At 39.7% G+C, this 26,935-nt stretch overlaps 2 protein-coding genes across 2 annotated transcripts in view; both read right to left on the bottom strand.

Annotated features, from left to right (window-relative positions):
• myom2a (myomesin 2a) overlaps positions 1-7,129 on the bottom strand; it is a 38,214-nt gene extending 31,085 nt beyond the window's left edge. Inside the window, exons 1-7 of the mRNA XM_048987828.1 lie at positions 6,997-7,129; positions 6,589-6,644; positions 5,174-5,309; positions 4,741-4,863; positions 2,997-3,132; positions 2,421-2,575; positions 1,160-1,252 (exon numbers count right to left, since the gene is read on the bottom strand). Of these exons, the coding sequence (XP_048843785.1) occupies positions 1,160-1,252; positions 2,421-2,575; positions 2,997-3,132; positions 4,741-4,863; positions 5,174-5,289 (623 nt within the window). The 5' untranslated portion in view covers positions 5,290-5,309; positions 6,589-6,644; positions 6,997-7,129. The remainder of the gene's footprint in view (positions 1-1,159; positions 1,253-2,420; positions 2,576-2,996; positions 3,133-4,740; positions 4,864-5,173; positions 5,310-6,588; positions 6,645-6,996) is intronic.
• A 5,904-nt stretch (positions 7,130-13,033) lies between these two features.
• On the bottom strand, positions 13,034-21,907 carry dla (deltaA). The gene is given in 12 exon segments (XM_048988323.1): positions 13,034-13,080; positions 13,863-13,963; positions 14,048-14,813; positions 14,921-15,137; positions 15,541-15,710; positions 16,100-16,230; positions 16,565-16,625; positions 17,257-17,514; positions 17,631-17,691; positions 17,926-18,247; positions 21,653-21,683; positions 21,877-21,907. Coding segments are annotated over 12 exon segments (2,196 nt in total).
• Positions 21,908-26,935: the final 5,028 nt, after the last annotated feature.

Raw genomic sequence — 26,935 nt, 5'->3', positions numbered from 1 at the left:
CAGTGTGGCAGCAGCATCAGAAATAAGGGGGATGTATCCCCTCAATATCGGCAGTCCCCTCCCCCATTCTGTCAATTTTACTCCTCGGTTTAAATCACGTTTCGTTGTGTGTGAAGCTTCAGTCTGATCTACACTCTACAGCTCTCAGTAAAGTCAGTGAACAGATATCTATTTAGGGCTGAACAATACTTGAATCACAAATCACAAAATTACATTTCTGGATTTTGCGATTATCGTTCATAACGGCGTCTTTTGCTATTTAATGTGTTTCTGTCACGATACAGAGGAAACAGATGAATTAAGAGTGTGCTTCTTATCTGTCAATTTGAATCCAAGTGTTACCGAGGTCAATTCGCTGCGCGTTCAGAGCACAAGGATGAAATCTAATAATGATTGTAGTATGTACCTCATATCAGACAAACTTATTTCATCATATGGATCAGCTATTTTTTTTAGTTAATTTATGTTTAGTAGCAAAACTGCACTCCAACAGTGTTATTATTTTAAATGATGAAGTCTTTATTTTTTAAAAATGCTTTAAAAATCTTTCTTAAATTTCGCCCTTTCACAAACCTTTTCTCACGAAGGCCCCCTGGGGCAAATTCATTCCCCCTTCTGACCAACAACTACAACAAGCGTAATGTGGAGGAAGGCAGTGGGGTGTGAACAGAGTAAAGAAATCCGACCTTGACCCCAAAGACCTATTTTAAAGCTGCCCGGACTCTGAGGTCTTCATCACCTTCTTTTAAATCCCTGAAACATCAGGCACACTAACAATGTAGGCTTCCCGTCTGTGACTGCGTCTCCATTATTCAAAATCTTTGTCTCACTCAATGAAAAAAATCTGCCTGTCAATGCGACCTTCAGACACCCGTCACCCGTCCGCCATGCGCCCCTGTAGGGAACCAGTGGCCCCTGTGTTGCTTGAGGAGGCTCCATATCAAATGGTGAGCAGCTCAGCACTTTGGACGAACAGCTGAGGCATCTCGGAGCCGGTGGCTTCTCCGCGAGCGGCTGTTGGCAGCCAGGGAGCTCAGCAGCTGTTCCGGCCTGTACGACAGCACTTTCTCCAGCGTCAATGTGCCACTACTCAGGCTCGCTCCAGTTGCCTTCTGCATAGAAAAGTGCTCAAAGACAGAAATGAAAATGATGCACATACCTGGCAATGGTCAGACTGTGAACGCCATACTTGCTCTCCAGCTTGTACTTCTCTAGATTATTCAGCCGATCAACGAGAACACCGTCCTTAAACCTGTGAGAATAAGACACACTTTCCTTTAAGTTTCCATAAAGAAAAACTACCAGTTATCCAAGGTAAGTCTCAGAAAAATATACAATAACTGGATATTATAATTGCTAAACAAGGACAACTGGACAAAGAATCTTTGAAAATAGCTGTAATTGTACAGCTAAAATGTCAAAACCACCATGTGTAAATCATATGAAATATTTCTGCTGCGATGTTTTAGGGGCTCAGCTCTGCAAACAGGATAATTACTGAGACATTAATCATGACTGCAGTGGTGACTTTCCTATGTCCCAATTAAACTGACAAGTGTCTGACCAACAGCTGAAAAAATGCATTTACAGGTTTTAATGTCACATGTATCCAAAGGGACACAGTGAAATTTCTGCATCACAGTTACGGGGGGGAAACAACAGAGAACTAACAATAGTGCAAAATGAGATAAGAGACCAAGTGTGACATAACAATACATAAATTAACAGTATAGTAAATAATGATGATTGAAAAACTTTTTCATTAAACAGTCATATTTGACAGATGCCATACATGACATGTTGCATTTCTGTACCTTAATTGAACAAACAGTTAAAATGGTGACCTCTTCAAAAGAGGCTGATTGGAATCAGGTGTTTCAGTCAGTTCAGGAACGGGTTTGACCTGCCAAGCCGTATAAAGACACACATGCATGCAATTCTGGCTACCTGCCCTTCACGAGAGCATTCTTTTCAAGTGCAGCATCTGTCTGGAAAATGTTAAAGTACAACCTTAATGTGGCTGCTAAAGATCTGCTAGGATCTCTGGCACTTGACAACATCTGCCAACCATAAGACTCTTAGGAAGGGAAATTGTCTGCATGATGTTAACATGCTCTCCAAAAACATTGCTGGCCATATTTGCCAAAGACCTCCTGGATGGAACAATATCGTATGGACTGATGAGTCGAATTTTTAGGTAAATGGCATTATGTTTGGAGAAAACGAATATTAAATAATATTAAGTATTAAATTGATAAATGAGCTGCCTAGGTGTATTTGAACAGCTGTACAACTTCGGATTTCAGCCATTTTTTGCTTTCTTTCTTGTGAATGAATTATTGCAATCAACTAATTAAACTAGTTAATTTAGGGATGTACTTTAGATAGAACATCTATATCATGTCATGAGGGGCTCTTACCATTTGACCATAGGGGCAGGATGTCCCAGAACAGTGCACAGCAACTTCAGGGGGGTCTTCTCCCAAACAGTGTGGGCCCTCACGTTCACCAGAAACTCTGGCTCCTTCACAGTCTCCTCATAAATTTTCTTCCTAAAGGACATGGCTTCCTCAACCTGTTTGGAGGGAAAATGAAACATCACATGACAGATGTGGTACCATTAGCCCAACTGACAGCCTGACAAGTAGTTCACAATAAACAACCAATGATAATGCAATGCAAAGTAGCTATTGTTACTTCTCAATCCTGATCATAAATTGCCCAAATGGACAAAGACATCACAGCATACTGCTTAAAAATTCATATGAAACTGAATCACTGAATCTCACTCTCACTGAACTGTCTAACAAAACACAGTGATCTGTTTCTGTCCTGCACCACTGTCATCTGTCCTGCATCACTGTCACTGTCACTGTCATCACTTTAAAAAGCACAATATTCATGGCTATGTAATCTTTGACCTTTCAACTTTTTTAAATATGCTTTGGTTAGTGAATAATCATCATCAAATTTGACCCAACAAGCAGTTGCTTTACCTCCCTCTGAACCACGATCTTGTCAACCTGGTACCGAGTAGCTTCTCGCATCTTGTGCACTTCCTGCTGCAGCTCAGCCAGTCCTCTTCCAAAATTAATGGTTCTGCGTTGATACTCCTCAACCTCAGTTGCATCTCTGCTAATGCAGACACCAGCACTGAGATCCCTCAGATGACATATTGTGGATAATACAGAAGTAAACTTACTTTTTATTGGAATGGATCTTGCTGCATATATATATATATATATATATATATATATATATATATATATATATATATATATATATATATATATATATATATATATATATATATATATATATATATATATATATATATATATATATATATATATATATACATACACACACGCACACACACACACAAACTCACACACATTTAACCAATGCTGTTTCTGATGATAAAATGAAAAGTATACATATTCTGTTATAAGATACTAGTTAATAAAAAAAAACAGAGACTAATTTATTTGCTACTATTTATTATAAGTACTAAATGCTATCATTTATTTAGCAGCAATTCAATACCTTGTATCATATCATTCCCTGACTGGTTAATTACAATTCTGAAGACCATGGGGTTATCTCAGGAACACTTCATAAATTTTATGTGCCTGCAAAAGTTCTGAAGTAAATTGTGCACCGTGCTGGTGTGTCAAGTGCACCTGAGTGGACCTCCATGCCCTATGGGAACTTAGAGTCATTCGTTTGGAATGAAAAGTGTTTTGTTTTGCGTCAAAGCCTTCATCGTCCTTGCCTATGACCTCATGCTTTTTGCTTACATATCAAACTGATAATAGAATCATGGTATTAAACACTGTTCTGACTTCCTCAGAAGCTGGTGATTAATTTTAGATGCCCACGCCCAACTGGACATAGCCAAGAAGCCATGCCATAACTTAATAACAAAAGACAGACGTGATCAAATTCATCTACACACAACAACAACTTTTTCAATAACAATGGAGGGCTAGTTTGTAATTGGTATAAGCAACAAATACATCATATGTATTATTAGTTTGCACTGATAAACCTGTGATTCATTTAGGATTCAGTTCTATCCAAGGTGATTTGGTTGCCCAGCAACACATTTATTTACTTGCTTGTTTGTTTTAAAAGAAGAAGCAGTGATATAAGCAGATAAAACGCCAACACTCATCTACCCCATGTGGAATCACTGTGTTACCAGCTGTTTCGAGTCATGTTGTTTGTTGCTGTGTATTTAAATCCACATTAAAGCATGTTTCCCCATTAACGTCCTAATGTCGTTTCATGTTCCTGAGCGTGTTCATGTACCATTACTTTTGTGATGTCGATTCCAAAATAATTAAGTATTTTGGAAGTATTGTCCAAATATAGCAATCAATTTCCCTTTACAAAGGGAATTTTCAGGGATTTCAAGCAATATAGCTAACCGAGAAGAAATTGATTGTGTGCATGTGTGTGTGTGTGTGTGTGTGTGCGCGCGCCCTTGTAATTATTACATTGTGGGGACCAGATTTCCATAAATGTCATAAGAACCTGAAATTTTCTCCTCACCCCTTGTCCTAGTCTGGGTCTCATGTACGATACACTTTTATTTTATTACATTGAACCAAGAAACCCATAAGCTCTCAAAAGACAGATATTCTACATAATGGGATTATCAGCTGCCAGAACTCTTCGCATACATGACATGGCTTATAGATCTGAATGTCATCTCGTTTATGTATCAGAACCCACCTCTGCCTAAATGGAGGTATGGTATAAGCAGATTCATCCTTGCCCTCCTCCACAGCCTGTACCTTGGAAGTTCCTTGATGCTCTTGTTGCTGATGATGGCTTATTGTTTTTGAACTGGTTTTTCTGTCCAGAAAAAAGGTTACATTGATGATAATGACTTAGGTAAAAATGCAGTTGTGGTACCTATGTGTACTGGAAGCATGACTTGCTGTAACACATAGCTAATTACATTTGGTATTTTAGGTTGGAAGTTTATTGCACCTATAAAGACTATATTTCTTGTTCGAAATACAAAACTACATGTAGTCTTACTGAAAACACAGGTAGCTACTTGTACCAAGAAAAGGTTTAAGGTATTTCATTGTCATACTTAATTTTGATACAAACACATGCTCAGGATATTCGACAAACATTGAATATTTGCAAATCCTACCTTGATGAAGAAGCAGTATATTCCTTGACCGTATACTTAGTTTGCGTACTGCGGTAATCCTGGTCAAAATGCTTGTGCTTCCGTTGGTAAAGTGGCAAAGCCTTAACGGTAGACATAACTAATTCACCTCAAAGCCCTGTCAACCAAACAAAGTGAACAATGTCAAACTGTACCCGAAATTTGATATAATACCATGCCTTCCTATGTAGTATCGCACACATTTTCTTCGGTTGCCATAACCGGACTTTAACCATTAGTGGAGTCAAAGTTTGTTGTATATTTTAGCACAGGAATGTATATTTAACATTTTGTTGCATCCAAACATAACGCCAGCCTTAAACGAAAATGTGTCCATAGAAATACTGCTGCGGCCGGGGAGGCTGTTATCACAAACATGTGCTTCAGTATCTTTGGCAGATCCTGGTAGCACCATGTAGCACTAATAAATCAGCTAATTCACCAGATTAGAATGCGGCTTATATGATTTGCAGGCATTATAATTCATTGATAACCATTTCAGTTAATGACGTTAATTTTCATACGGCAGTACTGTAAAAAACAAATGACTGTTCTGTGGCCTCTGGAGGGTTTTTTGTGTGTGTTTCGGTCTTCATTTCAGGCAGGTAATATGAGACATGACAGCATATGACTCCATTGCAGCTAGGTCTGCATGAAACTTCCTTTAAAATGTAAGGCTAATTTCAAAGGCTAATGGCCAAAGATAACTGAAGAAGAATTTACCAAAGGACTGTGGGAGAAAATAGGACGTCATCTTTATACACTAGATTTATACACTCCATTACAGTGATATCACATATTACCACAAATAAGACCATACACTTTTCTCTCCAGAGAAAATGTATTCATTGTTCATGTAAACCCCATGTAACCCCTGATTAAACCAAGAGCTACAACCTGAAAGTTATTATCAATTGATACAATTTAATCACAGCATTTGCACACCTCCAAAACATATTGAAATAAATAGTCCAGCTGAAGTAGAACACATATTTCAAGGATAATCTAATTTTCATTTTGGTAGATTAATAAATTACCTTGGAAAGTACAGAAACTATGTATACAATACGTTTAAGTAATTCACATCATATCAAGACCAATTTGTCCTAAATATGGCTTTGTTAGTACTATACATTTTAAAAATTGCTTTTATGTTAAAACTTTTTCTCAGATTTTTTTGCTGCAAAAAAATAACAACGAAACCAACATACAAAAATTTTAATATTTAAACATAATTTATTGTACCTCTTTGATGTTTTCACTTGTTCTTTTAAAAAACGAACAATGTTTCCATATAACTGAATCTCAAACCAATTAGTTACAAAGACATGTTTGTCTTGTCACTGGTGACATTTTTTCTTATAAAACATAATGTAAAAAAACTTAATCCGACTTACCCCAAAGGAACAAAAACGCAGGACGGTGGAAGTTCAGTCTGCACCGCCTTGAGTTACTTGATGATGGAAACAAAAATATTACCCTCCCTTAAGGAAGGCTCCCGCGGTCGCATCCCATTTAAGGACAGGAATAAGACTATATATAGATTTTACATCAAGTTTCCTTTTTTTTGAGAACAAAATTCTACGAGAGACCTTCTGCGTCAATTTCATTTTCAGTTAAAAATTACGTCAGGCCTAAATTATTATTAAAAGAAAATGCAACGGTATTTTTTCTTTCAAGATATACACACTGACAGACACATGCTAGTAATTCACATTAATAATGACAAGAAAAATACCAAGATTATGATGTGATGGACTCATTGTCAACGTGTGGAATAACAGTTGCACATTATAATGACTTACGTCGCGGAGTTGTACGGAGTGGTTTAAAGTGGTATAATGTAATATATGCCATTTAAATGATTTACATTTAAGGTAATTTTCGTAGCGGTGTTAAGAGTCTTCATCTCCTGAAACCCTTTCAGGTTTCTATAAAAAGCCAGTAAGCGCGGTTACACTTGCCAGAAGCTATTTTTAACGGAAGGAGAAGCTCTCAAAAATCTTGTAGGTGGCTGAAACTTTCTGTAGCTCCGCCCAGTAGCATGGGTGTGAATATCAAAAAAATAAAACCAGGATTTAGATACCACTAACAAAATATCATTTAAAGGACGGACTCAGAGGACAGACCTGAAGAAATCTTTTTTGCGGTCGGAGTAAGGGTATTACTTACTCTTATTGCAAGCATCCAGTTAGCTAATTATTAATATTTTTTTAAACGATTCCGAATTATTATTATTATTCTGGGCCTATAGCAGAAATACACGTTTGCGTTAATCGTTATGCGTTCGCTCAAATTGTGCTACAATTTGGGAGCAAACGGGGAGCGATTTTCCAGCTGGCGCGGATAGACTGGCAGTATGGCGCCGTACAATGCAGCTCAGTGTATTGCGCTCCCTGTTAGTCACCCCAGCTCATACACATTGACAACTGCATCCTCCACTGCCTCATACGAATAAAGTAAACACCATGGACAATTAGTGGCCAGGGACAGAAACGAGAGGAGAATTGGGAACGTGTACCCCCCCATTATTTAATTTGGCTTCATAGGTCTCTCCTAAAAAAAAAACAGAACTTTACTTATATTATTGAGTTGTGTCTCCAGCAAGGTCATCATCTCTATGCACCTCCAGCAAGGTCACCATCTTCCTCTTTTACATTCCACTGCATGTGGGAGGAAAAGGTTCTGAATTTTTTGGAATTATATTATATGAGATGAGATGAGATTAGATTAGATTAGATTAACTGATTAATATTTATTGATCCAAGATGGAAATTCTTGATTATCTCATTTTCTGATCTTCCTTTAACAAATGACATGTGAAAATATTTTAAATTAGCATAAATCTTTATTGAAAAATGGTGTCAACAGTCAAGGTTGCTGATGTGTGTGCATATTTAGCAAATATTGAGGCATTCTTGGCAATAACCTCATCCAAGCCCTTTCTGTAGCTGCTGATCCGACCTGCTGAGGGATTACGAGGTGTTTCCATGCATTCTTCATGCAAAATTATTTCAGTTCAATGTAGAAGCTTTACACACTTGATTCACAACAGTATAAACTCATATAGCTTTCCGGATAGTCCCCAAATTGTATCTATAGCTATACAAAATAGAGTACAGTATCCAGAGGTGTAGGAGCAGTTCTAATATACAGGTCCTTCTAAAAAAATTAGCATATTGTGAAAAAGTTCATTATTTTCTGTAATGTACTGATAAACATTAGACTTTCATATATTTTAGATTCATTACACACAACTGAAGTAGTTCAAGCCTTTTATTGTTTTAATATTGATGATTTTGGCATACAGCTCATGAAAACCATCTCAAAAAATTAGCAATAAAAGAAAAGTGTTTTTAATACCAAAAAAGTCAACCTTCGGGAATCCTTTTGCAGAAATGACTGCTTCAATGCGGCGTGGCATGGAGGCAATCAGCCTGTGGCACTGCTGAGGTGTCATGGAGGCCCAGGATGCTTCGATAGCGGCCTTAAGCTCATCCAGAGTGTTGGGTCTTGCGTCTCTCAACTTTCTCTTCACAATATCCCACAGATTCTCTATGGGGGTCAGGTCAGGAGAGTTCGCAGGCCAATTGAGCACAGTAATACCATGGTCAGTAAACCATTTACCAGTGGTTTTGGCACTGTGAGCAGGTGCCAGGTCATGCTGAAAAATGAAATCTTCATCTCCATAAAGCTTTTCAGCAGATGGAAGCATGAAGTGCTCCAAAATTTTGATTTCCGAATGACAGAAGCGCCTGACCTGGGCTACAGAGAAGCAGCACTGGACTGTTGCTCAGTGGTCCAAAGTACTTTTTTCGGATGAAAGCAAATTTTGCATGTCATTCGGAAATCAAGGTGCCAGAGTCTGGAGGAAGACTGGGGAGAGGGAAATGCCAAAATGCCTGAAGTCCAGTGTCAAGTACCTACAGTCCGCCACGCCGCATTGAAGCAGTCATTTCTGCAAAAGGATTCCCGACCAAGTATTGAGTGCATAACTGAACATAATTATTTGAAGGTTGACTTTTTTGGTATTAAAAACACTTTTCTTTTATTGGTCAGATGAAATATGCTAATTTTTTGAGACAGGAATTTTGGGTTTTCATGAGCTGTATGCCAAAATCATCAATATTAAAACAATAAAAGGCTTGAACTACTTCAGTTGTGTGTAATGAATCTAAAATATATGAAAGTCTAATGTTTATCAGTACATTACAGAAAATAATGAACTTTTTCACAATATGCTAATTTTTTGAGAAGGACCTGTACATCAGGCACAGGTGCACCATTTTATATACAACAGCTTTCCAAAGTGCATATTATTTATGAACATTTTGCTATGGACCATTACAAAGTAGAAGACAGAACACAAATACCTCCTTGTTATATTCAGTTATATAACTGCACTTTCTGCAGGATACCTTTTTAAATGGGTAAAAAATAAAAAGTAATGGTCCTCCAGAGTCACAATACTTAAGGAGATTATTACTGACCAGGAAGTCACCCAAACATCTCTCATCACCCAAGCATCTGCTAAGATGGAGGGTGGTAATGATTTATGGGTCTGTTGGGAGATTAAACTGTCCAAAAGTCACTCTGAGAATTTGTGAATGATTCAGGCAGGCTGGTAGCTAGAAATAAATTTCCTGCGGGTGATCTGGTGTCACGCCCAGCGCGTCCAGTCCTCGTGTGTGCCACGCCCCCTGATCATCCACGGGTGCTTCTCCGATTGTGCCCAGCTGTTTTCTATCAGTCTGTGTATTTAGTCCACGTCTGAGTCCGTATTCCCCAGACTTGTCATTGATGTTAGTTTGTCGCCATTTGCCCTGTCTTCCCTGTATCCTGTTTTCCCCAAATAAGGTCGTGTTCCCTCATCCTCGCCTTCCTGCCTCATCTGTACCCGCTGCCTGCCTGCCCGTCTACCCAGCGATCCTGACACCTGGCAACTTTTTTGGTAGGTTGTGATGGAGGGGGAGGTGTTCCTTCAGTCAATGTACAGGGCGGGAGTGAGTACCCTTTTGTTAGATTTTGCTGATGGTGGGTGGGAGCGAATATTGGGTCGGGGGGTACATCCCTATAAATTTAATGCTTGGCTGCGAGTCGGAATTCATGATATGGACTGAAACAAATGTTCTTTTCAATAATTCTGGTTCCACATGCTAGTATGACAAAGTATTATTTTTAACAGCTGTACAGCACTCAGGTAAGGCAGATGCTAGAGGCTGGACTTACAGAAGGGAGGCAATGCAGAGGCATAAGACATAGCCTCATCCAAAATGGCTGGTGTCAACTGACAATTCATGACAGTATTATCAGAAAATTAGCTCATGTGGTTTATACTCTTGAACAGACAATGCTGCTGTTACTGACATCCTGCAACAACAAACAGCAGAGATACTGTCATCTAGTGTCATATCTGTAGGGCTGCAGCAAGTATCCTTTACCACAGGAAACCAAATACAGGTTTCCCCTGCTGTCCAGAAGTATAGCGAAAAAATTCAATTAACTTGAATTCTGTAAGTCGAAATGGTGTCAAGTGATGTAACAATTACCAAGGCTACAAGTTCTGAGCATTCCCAGACCCAAAAATAACCTACAAAATCATACTAAATAACATATGAAACCTAAAAGAACGCTAACATATAGTAAAAGCAGGAATGATGTGATAAATGCACATCCTGTATAAAGTAATGTACTGTATGTACTGTATAGTTTCACATATCAGAATCAATATATCTATGTATAATGCTTCACTACAAAACAAACACTGAACGCTATTTTTGCTTTTCATCTTTTTTCTTATAAGGAAAAATCCTCTTTGGATTTCTTTCAATTAGTGAAAACGGGTAGTAATGTAGGTCTTTCATAAAAGCGAAGCGGCATAGAGCAAATTTTGATAAGTGGGAGATACCTGTAACATCTAACAGGTATGTTTCATGAAAGGCTAGTGACCACAGAAATGCCACTGCCTCTGGCTCTTTGGGTTGTATGGGGCACCATGTGTTGAGGGATAACGTTTAAAAATAACGTTGATGCATCATCACAATTTTCAGGTGGTCTTGGGAGGAGCTTTTCTTGTGCATGGATTAGATACTGGAAACCACTGGTGGAGTATCTATGTTATTACAGAGGAAACTGGTAACCATGTCCAAGTTCCTGACAGTTTATTAACCAGCTTAAACTTTCCTTGGTGTAGCTGGATACTATAGGACATTTACAGCACTTACCCTATTTTGTTGTCGCTTACTATGGCTAAGGCTACTTTGGCTGAATATGACCCTGTTGGGGACTTTCCATCATGTGTATTTTTGAATAATAACCAGTTAGGCTCCCTTAATTTGTGGTCGCAGGTGGGAAGATTAGACTAGTGCTTATTTGAGAGCACCATGCAAAGAAGTGAGCTAGTGTATGCTGAAGACAAGGAGTCTGTGTGCATTGTATAATTGTAGACTGCATAGTAAGGCAAGATACCAAGAGGATGTGAGGCATGGCAGATGAGTGCATATGCAAAGAATGTTATGCAAATGTATGAAAGATAACATTTTTGTATTAATGTTCCATGCATGTGGGCACTGGTGGCCTAATGGTTAGGGAAGCGCCCTTGTAATTGAAAGATTGCTAGTTTGAATCCCTGACCAGGAAGGTCCTCCTCCCCAGCTGTTGAATTAGCTCCCCCCTGCGATGTCACAGGGGTGCATTTTGTGCTCGTACAAGATATCTTACGGCAAATTAATATTATTCCATCACAAACCTAAAATTAAATGCTTTAAAACCATTGGGTAGTACGGAAACACTGCAAACTATTTTCAAGGTAATGAAATGGTTACATACATGTAAATGCGTGTGTAGACTTGTCTCGATTTGAAAATCTCACACCAGCCAGTTAACCGAAGCTGGAAACCATGTGAAGACCCTATACTATGTAAGTGGAACAGACTAATGAAACAAAAAAAAAAACATATTTAAAATTATTTATTTGCAAAAATCCTAAACTATACATTACAAAATAAGACTATTGGTAACACTTTCTATGAATGCCATGTCTATAAGAATCTATGAACACATTCGTAACACATTATAATACATTCATAAAGCATTATGAACATGGTTATAAATATTTATAAAAAGGCATACATTAGAGCCATGTTTATTGTGCATTATGTATGTTTTATATAGCTCTGATCTATAATGAACCGTAAATACCTTCATAATGCAGTACAAAGCATGTGTAATTCTTATACCGACCATTATAATGCATTATGAAGGTATCGATTGTGCATTATAGTTGTGAGCTTCATTGGAGTTTATAAAGTATTATAATAAACATTATAATGTTTTATGACTGTCAATAGAAGTTGCTGCAATGCTTCATTAATTCTTATACTGATCATTATAATGCATTGTAGATGACAGCTTCAGATAAAGTGTTACCAAACTATCTATAATGAAATATTTTATCATTCCAACAATGTGAAACGTAAATACATTTATAGGAAAAAAAACAGGAATCCATCGTCATTTTTGTATCTGCACAAAATTAAATAAAAAAATGTAAACTCCATAAAATTAAAGACATTTACAAAACAAATAAAATAACTTAAAGTTAACTTAAGAAATAGAATTATTTTATTTAAAAACAATGTTTTCACATACAGCCCAGAGTCAAGACTGGCTCAGTCAGCTTTGAAATCCTCTATTTATTGTTGCTTTTTAATGGTATTCAGCAATTCTTTAAATGCAACATCCCATTAGTAAGTTTATTTCATTTTTATCAGAAGATCAGCCATAATTCTGTGAGCCAGTGTGGCCCAACATGCACTGTCTGAAGCAGTGAATCTGCTGGCTTCAGTAGAGATCCAGCTCGTGCTGAATGACAGTCTCACAGCAGCAGCCTTTAACGGAAACATTCCCAGGTTTAAGCAGCTTCAGTGGAGTAAGGTCTCCAGATCTCTATGGTGCCTGTTACACCTGTGTAGTAAAATATATGTAATAACATGAAACAGACACCATCAAAAAATACTGGGCCGAAAGAGACATTTACAACCATTTAATTTGTGTATCACTATTGCTAACTAAATAGCATGTAGTTTAAGTGTAGTCACATTTTTCTTCGGTTGCTCTTAACGGGCTAATTCGATTTGATTTTAACGAACGTGTGCATGTTTTTAATCAAAATACAGTTCTAGCTAGCAGCATAATGTTAATCATACTCAGAGGTGGACATTTCAGGCCCAGAAAGCTGAAATCCCGACCAAGATTTTATTTCAAAGGGCACCTCCACACCAGCTTTTGAAGGTAATCATCATAGTGCAAAGTCCTGTGAATTTAGTTTGCGAGAAACTAAATGGTTCCATGTCTGTCTGTATATATCACAGATCATGGAAAACTTGACAAGAGAAACAAGAAAATTGTTGTGACGCGGTAAGTATGGATGATGGATGGTTGAATGGCTTTTGTTCATGTGTATTTTTGTGATTTAATAATTTGCTTGGTCCTGGGTGGCATGGTGTTACCATGGTTACTTACCACCGCTGACTAACCCTGCAACCCTGTATAATCAGTTGGGAGCTGGATGGATGTATATTTGTTTAGTCATAATCATAATGTTACATTATTGAATTTAACCGATCACAGACATGATTATTGTTAATAGCTAGAAGTGGTGCCTTTTCACAGGCCTGCACCTGTGCTGAAGCTCTCCAGCCACCGGGCCCCTCCGACATGACGCACACTGACGGGAACTCCCACCCTGGGGGCTCCTTCTCTGAAGCAGCACTGAAACAAAAGTGACATGAAACCTCATTAGGCACCGCATTCGACGAGTTCCAACAGCATCTAACAATCGCAAACTCCATCTACCTCTTCAAAGTCTTCCTCTGTTTTGCATCTGTATCACAGTCTAGAGATGCACATTTCAGGCTCTTCTCCAGCTCCACTCTCATCTTGTCCCCAGGCTTTGAATTGTACACCAGATTGTAATCCACTTGTAGGCAATGAACCTGCTTCCCATTATCACCATATAAGTCCATTTTCACGTTTGTGTTTTTGACATGGGGAGCCCCTCCGGTACTGGCAGGAAGCTCTTCACCTCTGGGAGAGCTGGCTGTCAGATTGTTCATGGTCTTGCCATTGTAGTTCTTGCTCAACTGACTCCTGGGATGAACCGTCACGTATTTGCGAACCACCAGCACTGCAAATCCTGTCAGTGGTACCAGGAGCAGCATAACTCCAGAGCAGATGGCCTTCCAGGGGATGCCCTCCTCGTCAGCTTCCTCCAGCAGCTTCTTGGCTCCTTTCATACCAAGCTGTTCCATGAACAGGAACTGACAGTTGCGTCCAGCATAACCAGGCATGCAGGTGCAGACATAATGGCCATTCCCCTCGTGACATGTGCCACCGTTTTGGCAGAGGTTATACTTGCATTTACTGACAGATGCGTTGCAGTTGTTGCCTTCATATCCAGGAAGGCAAGTACAAGAGTAGCCATTAATTTCATCACGGCACGTCCCACCATTCTGGCAAGGGTAGTCGGAGCACTCATTGACGTTTTCTTCACAGTGCAGTCCTGTGAAACCTTCTGCGCACTGGCACAAGTAGGAATTCACGATGTCCACGCAAAAAGCACCTGGGACAAAATTCCAAAACACAATCATTCTTTATGAAATAGGTTTTACTGAAGAATCACTGATACAATTGGGCAAGATAACATTTAGGCTGACAGACGACTCTTACCATTTATGCAAGGGCTGGAGGCACAGTGATTGATCTTCTTGTCACAGTTGAAACCGACGTAGCCCCCGAGGCACTGACAGTAATACCCACCATCTGGGCTACCCGCACAGTGGCCACCATTGAAACAAGTGTCATCGGTGCAGGTCGTTGTTCTTAACTCACAGTTACTCCCATAATAACCTGGAGCGCAGCTACAGTTATAACTGTCTTCCATATTCTGTCAGGGTAGACAAAGTACTGCACATCATAAAGTAACCAATAGCACATTCATATAATGATAAATTACAACAAGCTATTTAATACACATTGATATACCTAAAAGGGAACATGAAACACTAGATGGATAACCACTGTAGAAATCCTTATACACTAATCCTTTAACACTGTTGGTGAAACTGGATTAAGAATAATAATCAGATTTATACATTTTGTACACATCTGCAAATCTGAATTTTAAATCATCACTGATCCTTTTGTGATTTGAATACACAACAGGCTACACCCCCTGACCAAAAGTAGGTTTATTCAGAAAACCTGTCTTTGAGATGTAAATTATGTCTGAATGTCATTACAGAGAACCTGCAACAGAAAAGTAAATCAGTGTAATCAGAATGACTCACGGTGCATGTTCCACCATTCTTGCAAGGCCCATCGGCACATTTATCAATCTCAATATCGCAGGCAGTCCCAGAAAAGCCGGCTTTGCAGGCACACGTGTAGCTCCCCTGCCCTGTGTTGGTGCATGTGGCCCCGTTCATGCAGGGCTTGTGGTGGGTACAGTAGTTGAGATCTGGAACATGCAGTTAAAATGTTAAACTGGCCTGCTTCCTATGTCCATGATTCTGAAGGTCCTTTAATAACCAAATAGAGGGAATACAAAGAATGATGATATCACAGCATCTGTGTTTGTCACAAGTTAAAGGGATGGCTTAATCTGCTTTCCAGACTGTTTAGCCAGTACAGAATTATGGGTAACCTGCAGCTAATGCTAAAATGCAGAGGTCTCCCTGGAGGGGACACCAGTTCATTGCTGGGCATTCCGGCATTCACAATTCCACACTGTTCACCAGTTCACCCAACTGCATGGTTTTTGGCTGTGGGATGAACTATGGGAAGAACCTGCACACTTCACAGAGACACAGAGCTGACTGTTATGGACTCAAGGCAAATGGAACCGACCTTGGTTACAGAAGAGGCCGCCCCAGCCTTCCTGGCAGTTGCACTGCCAGGGCTGGTGGCAGGTGCCGTGCAGACAGCCTGGGTAGCGTATGCACTCATCACAGTACCGGCCCGTGAAGCCCACCCTGCACCTGCCGAGTGACCACAGTCTGTATGTCATATTAGCAAGACCAAGAAATGTATTTAACTAATTTATCTAATCATGTTACTGTAGTACAGTGTCTCCCAACCCAATTCTCAGGGACCCACAGATGGTCAATGTTTTTGCTTCCTCCCAGCTCCCTGTCAGACAGTTCAGATCTTTGCAAAAATGTGGACTGTCTGTGGATCCCTGAGGATTTCCCAATTGGGAAATATTGCTGTAGTACAAAGAAATCAAGAGGAATCTCCTGATTTTGGAAGGACAGGAAGAAGGTTTCATGCCAGTGGAGACCCTTGACTCCACGCAACAGCAGGCTGACTTACTTGCATTCACCGGGCTTGTCACAATAGCCGTGTTCCTCGTCGCATCCTGGAAGACAGATCGCTGCAAACAAACCGACAGCTGTCTCAGCATAACTACAACCTCAAATACTAATCGGGTCAGTAAATGCCGGATTATTTAAATAAGTTCAGTGCCGCTACCTGTTAAATAGGAAACCTGCCCCTCTAATCAGATGGGAATTAAAAAGAAACTCTCTGCTTAACAAAGTTCCCCACACAAAGGACGCATGCACAAAAGGCCATTTTGCTCTCTCTGTGGGTCAGAAGTCCCTGATCCATTCTTTGGTAAACTCCTCCCCTCGGTATGGCTGAGTCAGGGCAGATAAGAGTGCACAGACAGCTGGTCTGCATGCTGTTACTGCAGGACAGCTGCTTCATTGTCTGCTTTCACTCAGCAGCTGCCCGCTGCCAACAAAAGTAATCCAATCAGCAGCAGGCCCCAGTCTGACTGGTCCAATCAGACGACGCAGAGCATGTCTGTGACTATTCACAAAACGTCTCAAGATTCAAATTAATCTCTTGGCACTGATAATAGTAAAGTTTTTGTAAAATTCTTTTTCATTGAAAATTTATTGATCGCACATTAATCTGTAATAATAAAATAATGCAAAATCATTTTTACATCAGTTATTGTCTGTGTCAAGATTGATTTAAACATGATAGAGAGACCCTACCTTCTGTACAGTACTGTCCTCTCCAGCCCGGGCTGCAAAGCACATCACCACGGTCTCCACAGGTAAAGTGGCCGAAGGCGTCGTCCCGGGAGCGACAGAACACGGAGCATCCCTCTCCATAATAGTGCTCGTCACACACAAAGCGGTAGGAGTATCTGAGCTCTGTTCCAGCAGCAGTGTGTATATCCTGGGTCCACTCTTCTCCCGCAGCTAGATGCCTCTGAATAATCATGCGGCTGATCAGGTGCTCCAGGCTTTCTGAAAAAATGAGAATACAGAAGCGTTAGTGTGAAAAACCTCTACACTGGTCTGTCTCCATTTGCCTGACAGTGGCTGATAAAGGCATTAAGCACTGTTGATTATGTTCACCCTACCTGTTGCGGGATCATCAGTAGAACCAGTGTGGAAAGCGTCGATGATCAAGGAGAAGGTCCCCTGAATCAGCACAGAGAAGATGTGTCTGAAACCGGCAATGATTCTCACCGAAAATGGGATGCACCAAGAAAGCATCACCGTCTATCTTTGATGCTTGTTCAGGACACAGTGTTATTTTATAGCTGGTGAATCTTCACAATCTCTGGTAACAAATATACTTTATTGGCTTGGGTTTAGCTGCAACAGATTATGAAGAAAATCTAATAGTAAACTTTGATCTGCCAGGATACTCACAGGCCACGTGAAGCTAATGGGGAAGCGTATGGGGTTGGTGAAGGAGTGATCGGGAGCCGACTGAGGGAACTGAAAGGAGTTGGAGCCGAGCACGGGGGTGACGGTGCTGCCGTAGGTGCAGGGGGGCTCTGGAGACACACTGCTCTGGTAGTGCTTCAGGCAGATGCGAAACAGCGTCTTGCATTCGCAGGGCTGAATCACGGAGGCCACGGATCCGCGGCAGCATCGTGCGTGGCTCCTTTTATTCAGGAACTCCTGCAACATCAGCTCAAAGCCACCTGAGGACAGGCACTGTCAAGAAAGAGAAGAAAGAGCTATTATCCTGATTTACAATGGGAGGGCCCAGCACATGTCTGTGTTACCTGACTGCACAACACACAGCATGGTTAATATTATACTTCAGGAAACTGTATGATAGTGTCATGTTACCTGGGATATTAAGACATTTACAATGAATATTTTCATAAATTGTGTCCTGGTTTTCATTATGGATAACATCTGAAATAAATATTCAAAAACTACAGCAAGAGAAACTTTCTAGATTCTAGCTAAACTGTAATACGATAAGAACTAATGTTTTTCCCGGAGAGTCTCCACATTTGTTCATCCACATCCGTTTTACAAATCATGAGTAAGAATTAATCCCAGCGCCCATCAAAGGTCAACGAGATGAAAAGTCCTCGTGGAAAGCTGAAGGTTTAATTCCATGAAATTCCATGTCAAGGTGATAATCCCAGTCCTGGAATTAAATATTGCAGAAAAGGAGCAGCCTGATATCCCGTGAATGAAAAGGACTTTTTTCACCCCTGGATCTGTGTGTGTGCTCGACCAGGCTTCCTGCCACTGGTTATATACATACCGCTGGCTGCTATGTTAATGACATGCTAATGACTGCCCCCCCCCCCACAATCCAGCACTTGTTAATACAAAGGGACACAGAAAATTTCGCACTCCTTCACAGATCTCAGTGGTCACTGAGCTGTAAAATGTCCCTCCCCAGGACACAAATCAGCAAATCTTTCAGAAGAGTTATATATTTCATACTTTCATCCTGCACTGGAATTTTGACATACTTCTTTATTTATTACACACAGGCATATTGTTATAAGCTGCTTCAAATCATTTCCCAGCTGCAAAATGTCACCATTTTCTAAATAGTATTTTTATGACATCCTCTTATTGTCAGAACAAACTTTGACTCTTCTTGAGAACTGCCCAAAGACAGGAGAGATTTGGTCACCCTGATGTTAAAGTAAATAATTGTGCATTTTGCTATTGCACTCTTAAATGGGGCTGTATAGACGTGGCTGGGGGTGTCACTCGCCTGCTTGTCATTAAGGCATTTCGGCATTGTGTGATGCAGGACTGAGCCTGCCCTTTGCGCTCTCAGCTGTATGGTAATTCATACAGCACCTGCTCCCCGCACAATGTCAGCAGAGGGGAGCTGCTTCACACCAGCACACCCTGTGGCCTCCCCAACAATGTCCCCCCAGCCCAGGAAACATGTACATCATGCCTCCTCAAAGAGATGGCTATCATTCTCAGCCTCTTTCAACCTTCTCTTCTCAGTGGTCTGCCAGGACCTGCGCTGGCAGGGAAACGCCAGCTAACCATGATATCCGAATAACTCTGCACAGACTGGCCTGCTTTTCAGGAGAAACAAATTAATTTGTGCTTGCATAAGAAAAAAAGCAGCTGGTGGCCCCTGTAATATATATTATTTATATGGAATGATTTTCTACTTCACTGATTCTCTTTCACTTCATCCAGTGTGACTTACTGCTGTTTTATAGTAAACCTGTCACCTGAATGACTGTAGCTTCTATGTTAGTGTCAGTTAAACAACCAAGTTAAACAGTAAATTAATGGGTGTTGATTTTGGAGGTTATCTGTCCCATATTTTGTGGTCATGTAACTATATATGTTTAGTTGCCTATTTTACATTTATTTACAAGCTAACAGGATAACATCCACCTTCTATTTATTTAGCATTTTCTGCTTTATAAGTGCAATGGTGGAGAAATTGGGGCCAGGTCTTCTAAAGCTTCCAGTTCATTCTGCAATTGTTTGTTAGAATTTCACTAATGGAACAACATATCCAAAAATAAAATCATCATATATCACTGCGAAATTCATGTTGGATTATCTGGTAAAGTTCTACAAAGCACAATGACATTGCTTCCCCAGCATACATACTGAGTCAGATGGCATAAAACTGAGCATTATTCACTCTCCGTGACCAAACCAGTGACCCGCCCAGCAAGTACAAAGCATAATATTGGAGGCAGGCAGCAGATGTTGGAAGTGGCCAGACACACTGCAGTAGAAGAATGAGAAGACAGCCCTCTGCAGCATGAGGCTACTAGGGTCTCACCATGTTGGCCATGCAGCACAAGTGGATTTGCTGAGGCTTCAAGATGCCATCACATGTTTGGTGCACAGTAATCTGCACCATGAACACACACACTGAAGAGCCCACTTAAAGTGTAGAAAAGATTACGCAACATGAAGAAGAAGAAGAAGAAGAGGAAGAATGATGATGATGATGATGAGAACTTCCACTGTGGGACTTACATGACGGAAGTGATCAGGAGATGGTGAAAGTAGACTCTTCTCTTTTTATGTTTGGTTTTGTTCTAATTATGTCTTAAAATGTTACCAAGTATTTTCCAGGGAAGCTTGTGATATTACTTGTTACAAACATCTGCATTACAGGTGTAGTACATAATATATTGGTGTATAATATTGCATTACATGGTGTATATAACAAGGTATTATTTTATTTTTGGATTTTAGTAATATTTTATTCTGTACATGGTTTATAAGGAGGCTTTATTCTTTCGTACAAAATACGGCTGATAGAGCTTTTTAACTGTTCCCAGGTACAGGATGAAGAGCAGATTATGGACTAAATCAACCAAAAAGTTGACATTCTACTTAGCGGAGGTAATGACTGCAAACAGTACTTGCTGGGAGAAAGTGTCATGCCTACCAAATGACACCCCCCCTCCTCCAATTCAATGGCTGATATCCGCACTTCCCTGTAAGTAATACCTGTACAGGGTACACAAGTGGACACTGAAAATTGGGAGTTTATCAGGGAAGGAGGGAAGTGGAAAGGAGGAGTGGAAAATCTGGATAAACGCAGGGAAATCAGAAGTGTTACTAGGTTTGCTTTATTACTTTCTCCAGATTTTGCTGATATACTTAACTGTGTGGCTTTTGATGGGCAAATCTGCATTTTGACCATGCCATGTTTTTGCAGAAGTTACTTTCAGAGAGATCCATGTTCCTTCTCTCTGTGAGAGGGCCATCCTCCTAATGGCAATTTAAGTTGTGAACTGAAAATGCTTTTAAAAGTATTATCATTGCTACGTGCAAACATGAATATATAGAAAAGGTTGATTTTTTGTCTTTATTACAGCAGGTCTTTCCGGTTACTCTTTGCTAAAGAATGCAGTCATATAAACTTACATTTTAAGTTTTTGTTCTCACTTCCTCTCTTTTCCCCCAAGATTTCTTTACTGAAAATAAAGATTGTATTTGGTGCATTAAGAAAACAATCTCTGTGTCCTGATTAGCTGCTTCCCAGGGTCTCTTTGATCAGCTCTTTGACTATTTCAGTCACATGACTTTTTATGTCATTGTAGCTACATACAGATGTGTTCTTTGTTATTTCCTTTTGCTTATGTACTTCAGTGGAAAAAGCAGCTGATTTCTGACTCACCTGTGTGTCCTCCACGACGGACCATCTCCAGCTGCAACAGAAATGTACAGGGTGTACAGAGTCCAGGGTCACAGTTTGGGGTCTGCAGGCTTACAGAATATGGCCTACAGAAGGAGTTCTGCTGCCAGCTACCTGCCAGTACATGCAGATGACCTGATCTTCACTTACCACTTGATGGGTACTGTATGCAAGATGACTTCACAATGTTACTTTGAAGTGCTCACTCTCAATTGCCTGTTCCTCAAGAAACCACATTGTTCTTGTCAATGAAATGGTTGTAAGCCCCCAATTCTAACCTCTGCAACTTGGCTTAGAGTCTTTTGTTGACGCCTCACCTGAAACAGTCACTGTCTTGCAGTAAACCTGCAGAGAGGGGCATTGGGGGAGTTGGGGTGTGTAGTCACCTTTAATGAAACCTTACACAGCAGCAACAACTGATTTCACGTCTATGAAGTATAATGTTGTTTCCATATTCCAAGTTCATAGACAATGATAAAACGGCAATATTCAACAGTAAAACTTACAAACAACAACAATTGGCTACAGTGTCACCTAATAAATAACATTTAGGATCACAGACTCACTGGATACAGTATCACCTTTTACAATAACAACAACAACAAATTTATTTTTGTATAGTGCATTATGAATACACTACATCGTCTCAAAGTGCTTTATAGCATCCCCACCCAAAGCCCCCAGTGAGTAAGCCATAGGCGACAGTGGCAAGGAAAAACTCACAAGAAGGAAGAATCCTTGGGATGGACCAGACTCAAAGGGGGAGCCCATCCTACAGGGGCCGGCAGGGATAGTCAAATTGGAGAGATGGTTAAGTGCCAAGTCATACTGTCCAAATCATAAAATTTGAGAAATAACCGGGGAGCAGGGAGGTGATGACAAGCTGGTGCCAACTCTCCCTCCAATCGCCAGGCAACCAGAGGTAAGGCAGCGGGTCATTCATGGAAGAATGACACATGCAGAACGGCAGGCATCTTGATATATTGAGATCAATAACATTAAGGATCACAGACTCACTGGATACAGTGTCACCATTTAAAATAACAATATAATAAGGACTTGCTTAACAGCAAAATAAAAATTACACAGCTATTCATTCTGTAAGAAGTTTTATTCATAATACACAACAGAGCCAAATGAAATTTATCAAACTACTGAATGACTCTCTAGTAGCAGAGAAGGGGAAAAATGTATTTTGATACAAAGAACAAAATATCCTATTTGTCAGTATAATGAAGTAAACTACAAAATACACCGACCAAGCAATAAACATTATATGATTATGTTTGTTATTATCTTATAGTATTTGTTATTAATATATATTAAAGTTCTTAAGGTATCTTAGGATGTTACAGTATACTTACATACTACTTATGAATGTTCTATGAAGGCATTGTACATGCATTATAAAGGTGCACTGAATGTTCAATCCATGAATAATGGATGCATTGTGAAGGTGCAATTAATGTAAAGTGTTACCAAGTAGTTTGGTACAAATTACATATAAATTTTTATGAAGTAAGAAAAATATAATTTGCATTTAAATGTGTCAGAAATACTGCCCATTCCTGTCTAGCAGTACTGACAGATCACGTCCTTTAAGTTATTGACAGATTCCTAAACTTATTCCTGAATCCAAAGATTGGCTCTAAGCACACTGCAGACTCAGTGTTGTCTTTCAAAAACTCTTGCAAACTTTGCTGCCCTACAACAGCAAACCTATTTAGATTCCTATAATAAACTGCTTCAGTACATCCTTGATCCAGGCCACAATGCCAATGATCCTTTATTTAAAGGGGTAAATGATGTGGTGTTATCCTCTGATGCAGGAAACGCAGCAATGCCCACATCGCTTTTCATGCTATTGATCACTTCCTTTCCTTGTGTGGGGTTGAAATCTGTCTCAGTCAGTCTGGACGTATCCTAAAGTGATTTACATTGTATTTACATACTTGATGTCATTGAATGCAGAAATTTAATAACTGTACTACATGTCCAAGGGTGAACTGCCAATCTGTTGACTATTAAAGACTGGCATTTTGCAGGGTTGAATCGACAGCTGCCATTCCATTCCAACCTTATTTCTAACAAATCCTATGCACATTTCTGGCCTATCTAAGGCTAGCAGGTCCGGCGGGGGATGGGCAGCCAGATGGCTAGAGGGTTTTTCTTCTCTAGCTACCACAGAAGATTATGTGTCCTTTCCTATATGGTCTCTGAATTTCTTTTTATTCTTGTATAACATTAACCGCTATGTCAACCTGCAGTGCTGTTCCTGTTTAATCTCAGTCAAGTTCTTTAGGGAAACGGCATTGGAAAGAGTGTTATGTTCAATTCAATTCAACTTATTTTATATAATGCCTTTCACAACTCAGAAGACCGGCTCAAGGCACTTGACATGAGTGTGTGGTTATACATTATTACATCATTTAAACAGAATAATACATGAAATAGGGAAAAGAGGAAGACACAATAAAAAAAAATAAAGTGAAAGAATGAAATGAATGAAAGAAAGCCAGATGACAATAGAAGAGAAGAACCAAAACTGCCCAAATAGTCATTTAATCCCACCCCGGGCATATTAACGTCAAAATGATTTCTCATTAAAAAAATAAAAGACAGAATGTTCTAGATTTGTGGTTCATGCTGGTTTAAAGCATGTTAAGCTCTGTATGTTTTGAGAAACTGCAAATCCAGCCACTTTCTCCCCCAGAGAGGTATCAGGGAAGGATATTTATCCCATCTATTGTTTGGCTGTTTTAATAGAGCTGCTACCTAGTTATGTACCATCACTGAATAGGCTAATCCCCGGTGGAAGGGATTACTATTATAGATAGGTCATGACTGCCCTAGAATGGCGAAACCATGAACACCTATCAGCAGAGTTTCTCTGCTCAGATCTGTTTAATTGAATCAAAATAAATCTGCATTAGCATTGGTTTCTACTTTGTTAGTCATCATCTGGTGACCAGCTTGATTGGTGAAAAAAGGAGACATTCAGTTTTATTAATCTGAAGGCATCAAATGTGAGTTTTATATTAACATAATTCTTGTTAAAGCAAATAAAAAGACACAGCAGCAGCCCTAATAAATTTTAATATCTGTCATGTAAACAGAAATACATTTCATTACTGAAATTAGGCAAGACATGATCATCTGATAATCTATCTGATGATCTGATAAATACAAGTAAAGCTTGCAGGTTACATATATTGTATTTGGTCATATGTCAGATTAAGTCAGAGATTACCTGTGAGTTGGTCTAACTCTGAAATCATCAACAATTCTAAGATTTTGTGCACATTGTGTTTACAATAAATGTTTCACAAACAACCGCAGGGAAAGCTGTCCATCCATTCACCAGATTCGTACCAAACTGAGAAGACACGGTCCACCAAGGGTTCGGCACCTCTTCCAGGGAAAGCTTCCAGCACTCAGAAGGCCGGCCGAGCACTGTCCTTCAGAGATGCACCCCACAGAGATTAACGCCACATGTAAAAAGGCCCCTGTGAGAAGCACGGGGCAGAGGATAGTGGGAAGGTAAAGTGAGCAGATGCTCAACTCCTATTCTGTTCAGCACAAAAATCCTCATGCACACATTTGTCCGATGAAGAGTAAACGACACGGTGCCGCTAATCTCTGTTGCAAGCAGTCAGCTCTGCACTAGTATCCTTTTTCCAACTCAGCATGTGATTTCCTGTTTTGTGATGGTAGGTTGGGGCGAATCCTTAATGGGAAAATTGTCAGGGTCTGTACCAAATGACCCTGCCCTTCATGTCTCTTCCCCATTTGGCCAGCAGGTGTCTCTGGCCATCCTATTTGCCACCCCGTCTCTTGTCCTTCAAGTCCCTAGTGTGTTTACCCAGCTCCCTGGATTGCTGCACAGTTCTATGGGCTGAGCATATTTCCCTGTGCCTCATGATTGTTCATTGTTCTACCTGATTGCTTGTTGTCCTGTGCCCTCTCTGATTGGTTGATTGTTTCATGTTTCACTCCTGCTTCTTCGTTACCCAGTTCAGTTTGTGTATTTAAGTATCTGCCTATATTCATTTCATCAGTGGGTTATTGTTTTAAAATATGTGTTTGTTACCCTGTTCTCTATGTTGCGCGGCCCTTCATTTGTCTTAGCCTGTGGTATCTTAGCTGTTGATGTCCCTGTTTTGCTTTTTTGACCCCATGGGGTCCCTATATTTATTGCTTCCCTCTTTTGTTCAGATTCCTTAATAAACCCATTTGTTGCATTGGAGCTGCAAAGAGGATCGTAGCCTTTACGCTTATACCATACCCTGCCATCATAACTGAAGACTGAAGACAACATATCAAATGTTGAAACTGAGAAATTTTGTTTTATGACAAAATTTCTTCTGCATTTGCACTTTTGAAGAGATGAAAAAATTGGTAACACTTAAGGCCATGTTTTAGTCACTCATAAACACATTCATAATGCATTACCATGCATTCATAAAGCATTATAAACATGGATATAAATATTTATCATAAAGAATAATGTGTATTATGCATAATGAATGCTTAAGCTCTCATTTATTATGCACTCTCCCTACTTTTATAATGCATTATAGTGTCAATATAAGCATTATGAATGCTTTGTACTGCATTATAAAAGCATAGTGCATTACAGATGAGAGCTTCGTAAGGCAGTTTTAATGCATAATAAACATGGCTATATCATGCCTTTTTATGAATATTTATAGCCATGTTTATAATGCTTTACGAATGCATTAAGTGTTCATAAATTACTAAAAACACAACCTTAAGTAAAGTGTTACTGACACTACTGATTTAACAGTACATGTTCCTACATCTTTAAATGTACTATAAAAGTTATGCTGCTAAAAAAGATTTCATATGCTGTTACTCCCACCAGATGCACCATGGATCACCATGGATACAGGATGCATGTGTGTTGTTTTATTGTTTATGTTGTTTTTTAATATTCCCTTAGTTTTTCTTCTAATTTATCTATTAGTGCTGTTGGTCTAGTAGGAATGGTATTTCATTCTTGATTGTATGAAAGTGCATAATAAAACAACAATAAAGAAAAACCTCTGTGCATGTAATCAGCAAATCACCGGTTCAAACCCAGCATCAGTATGTCTGTGGGACGTTGAGCGAGGCCCTTAGCCCCCAGCTCCCTGGGTGCTGCTATGGGCGGCTGCCCTTCACGGACAGCTTACTCTACAAAGAGCAAGTTGAGGGAGGCGTAAAGACAATTTCCTCACGGGGATCAATAAATAAATAATATCA

This window comes from Brienomyrus brachyistius, chromosome 20 (genome assembly GCF_023856365.1).
Source record: "Brienomyrus brachyistius isolate T26 chromosome 20, BBRACH_0.4, whole genome shotgun sequence".
Taxonomy (NCBI): domain Eukaryota; kingdom Metazoa; phylum Chordata; class Actinopteri; order Osteoglossiformes; family Mormyridae; genus Brienomyrus; species Brienomyrus brachyistius.
This window is presented reverse-complemented; position numbering and strand designations above follow the sequence as displayed.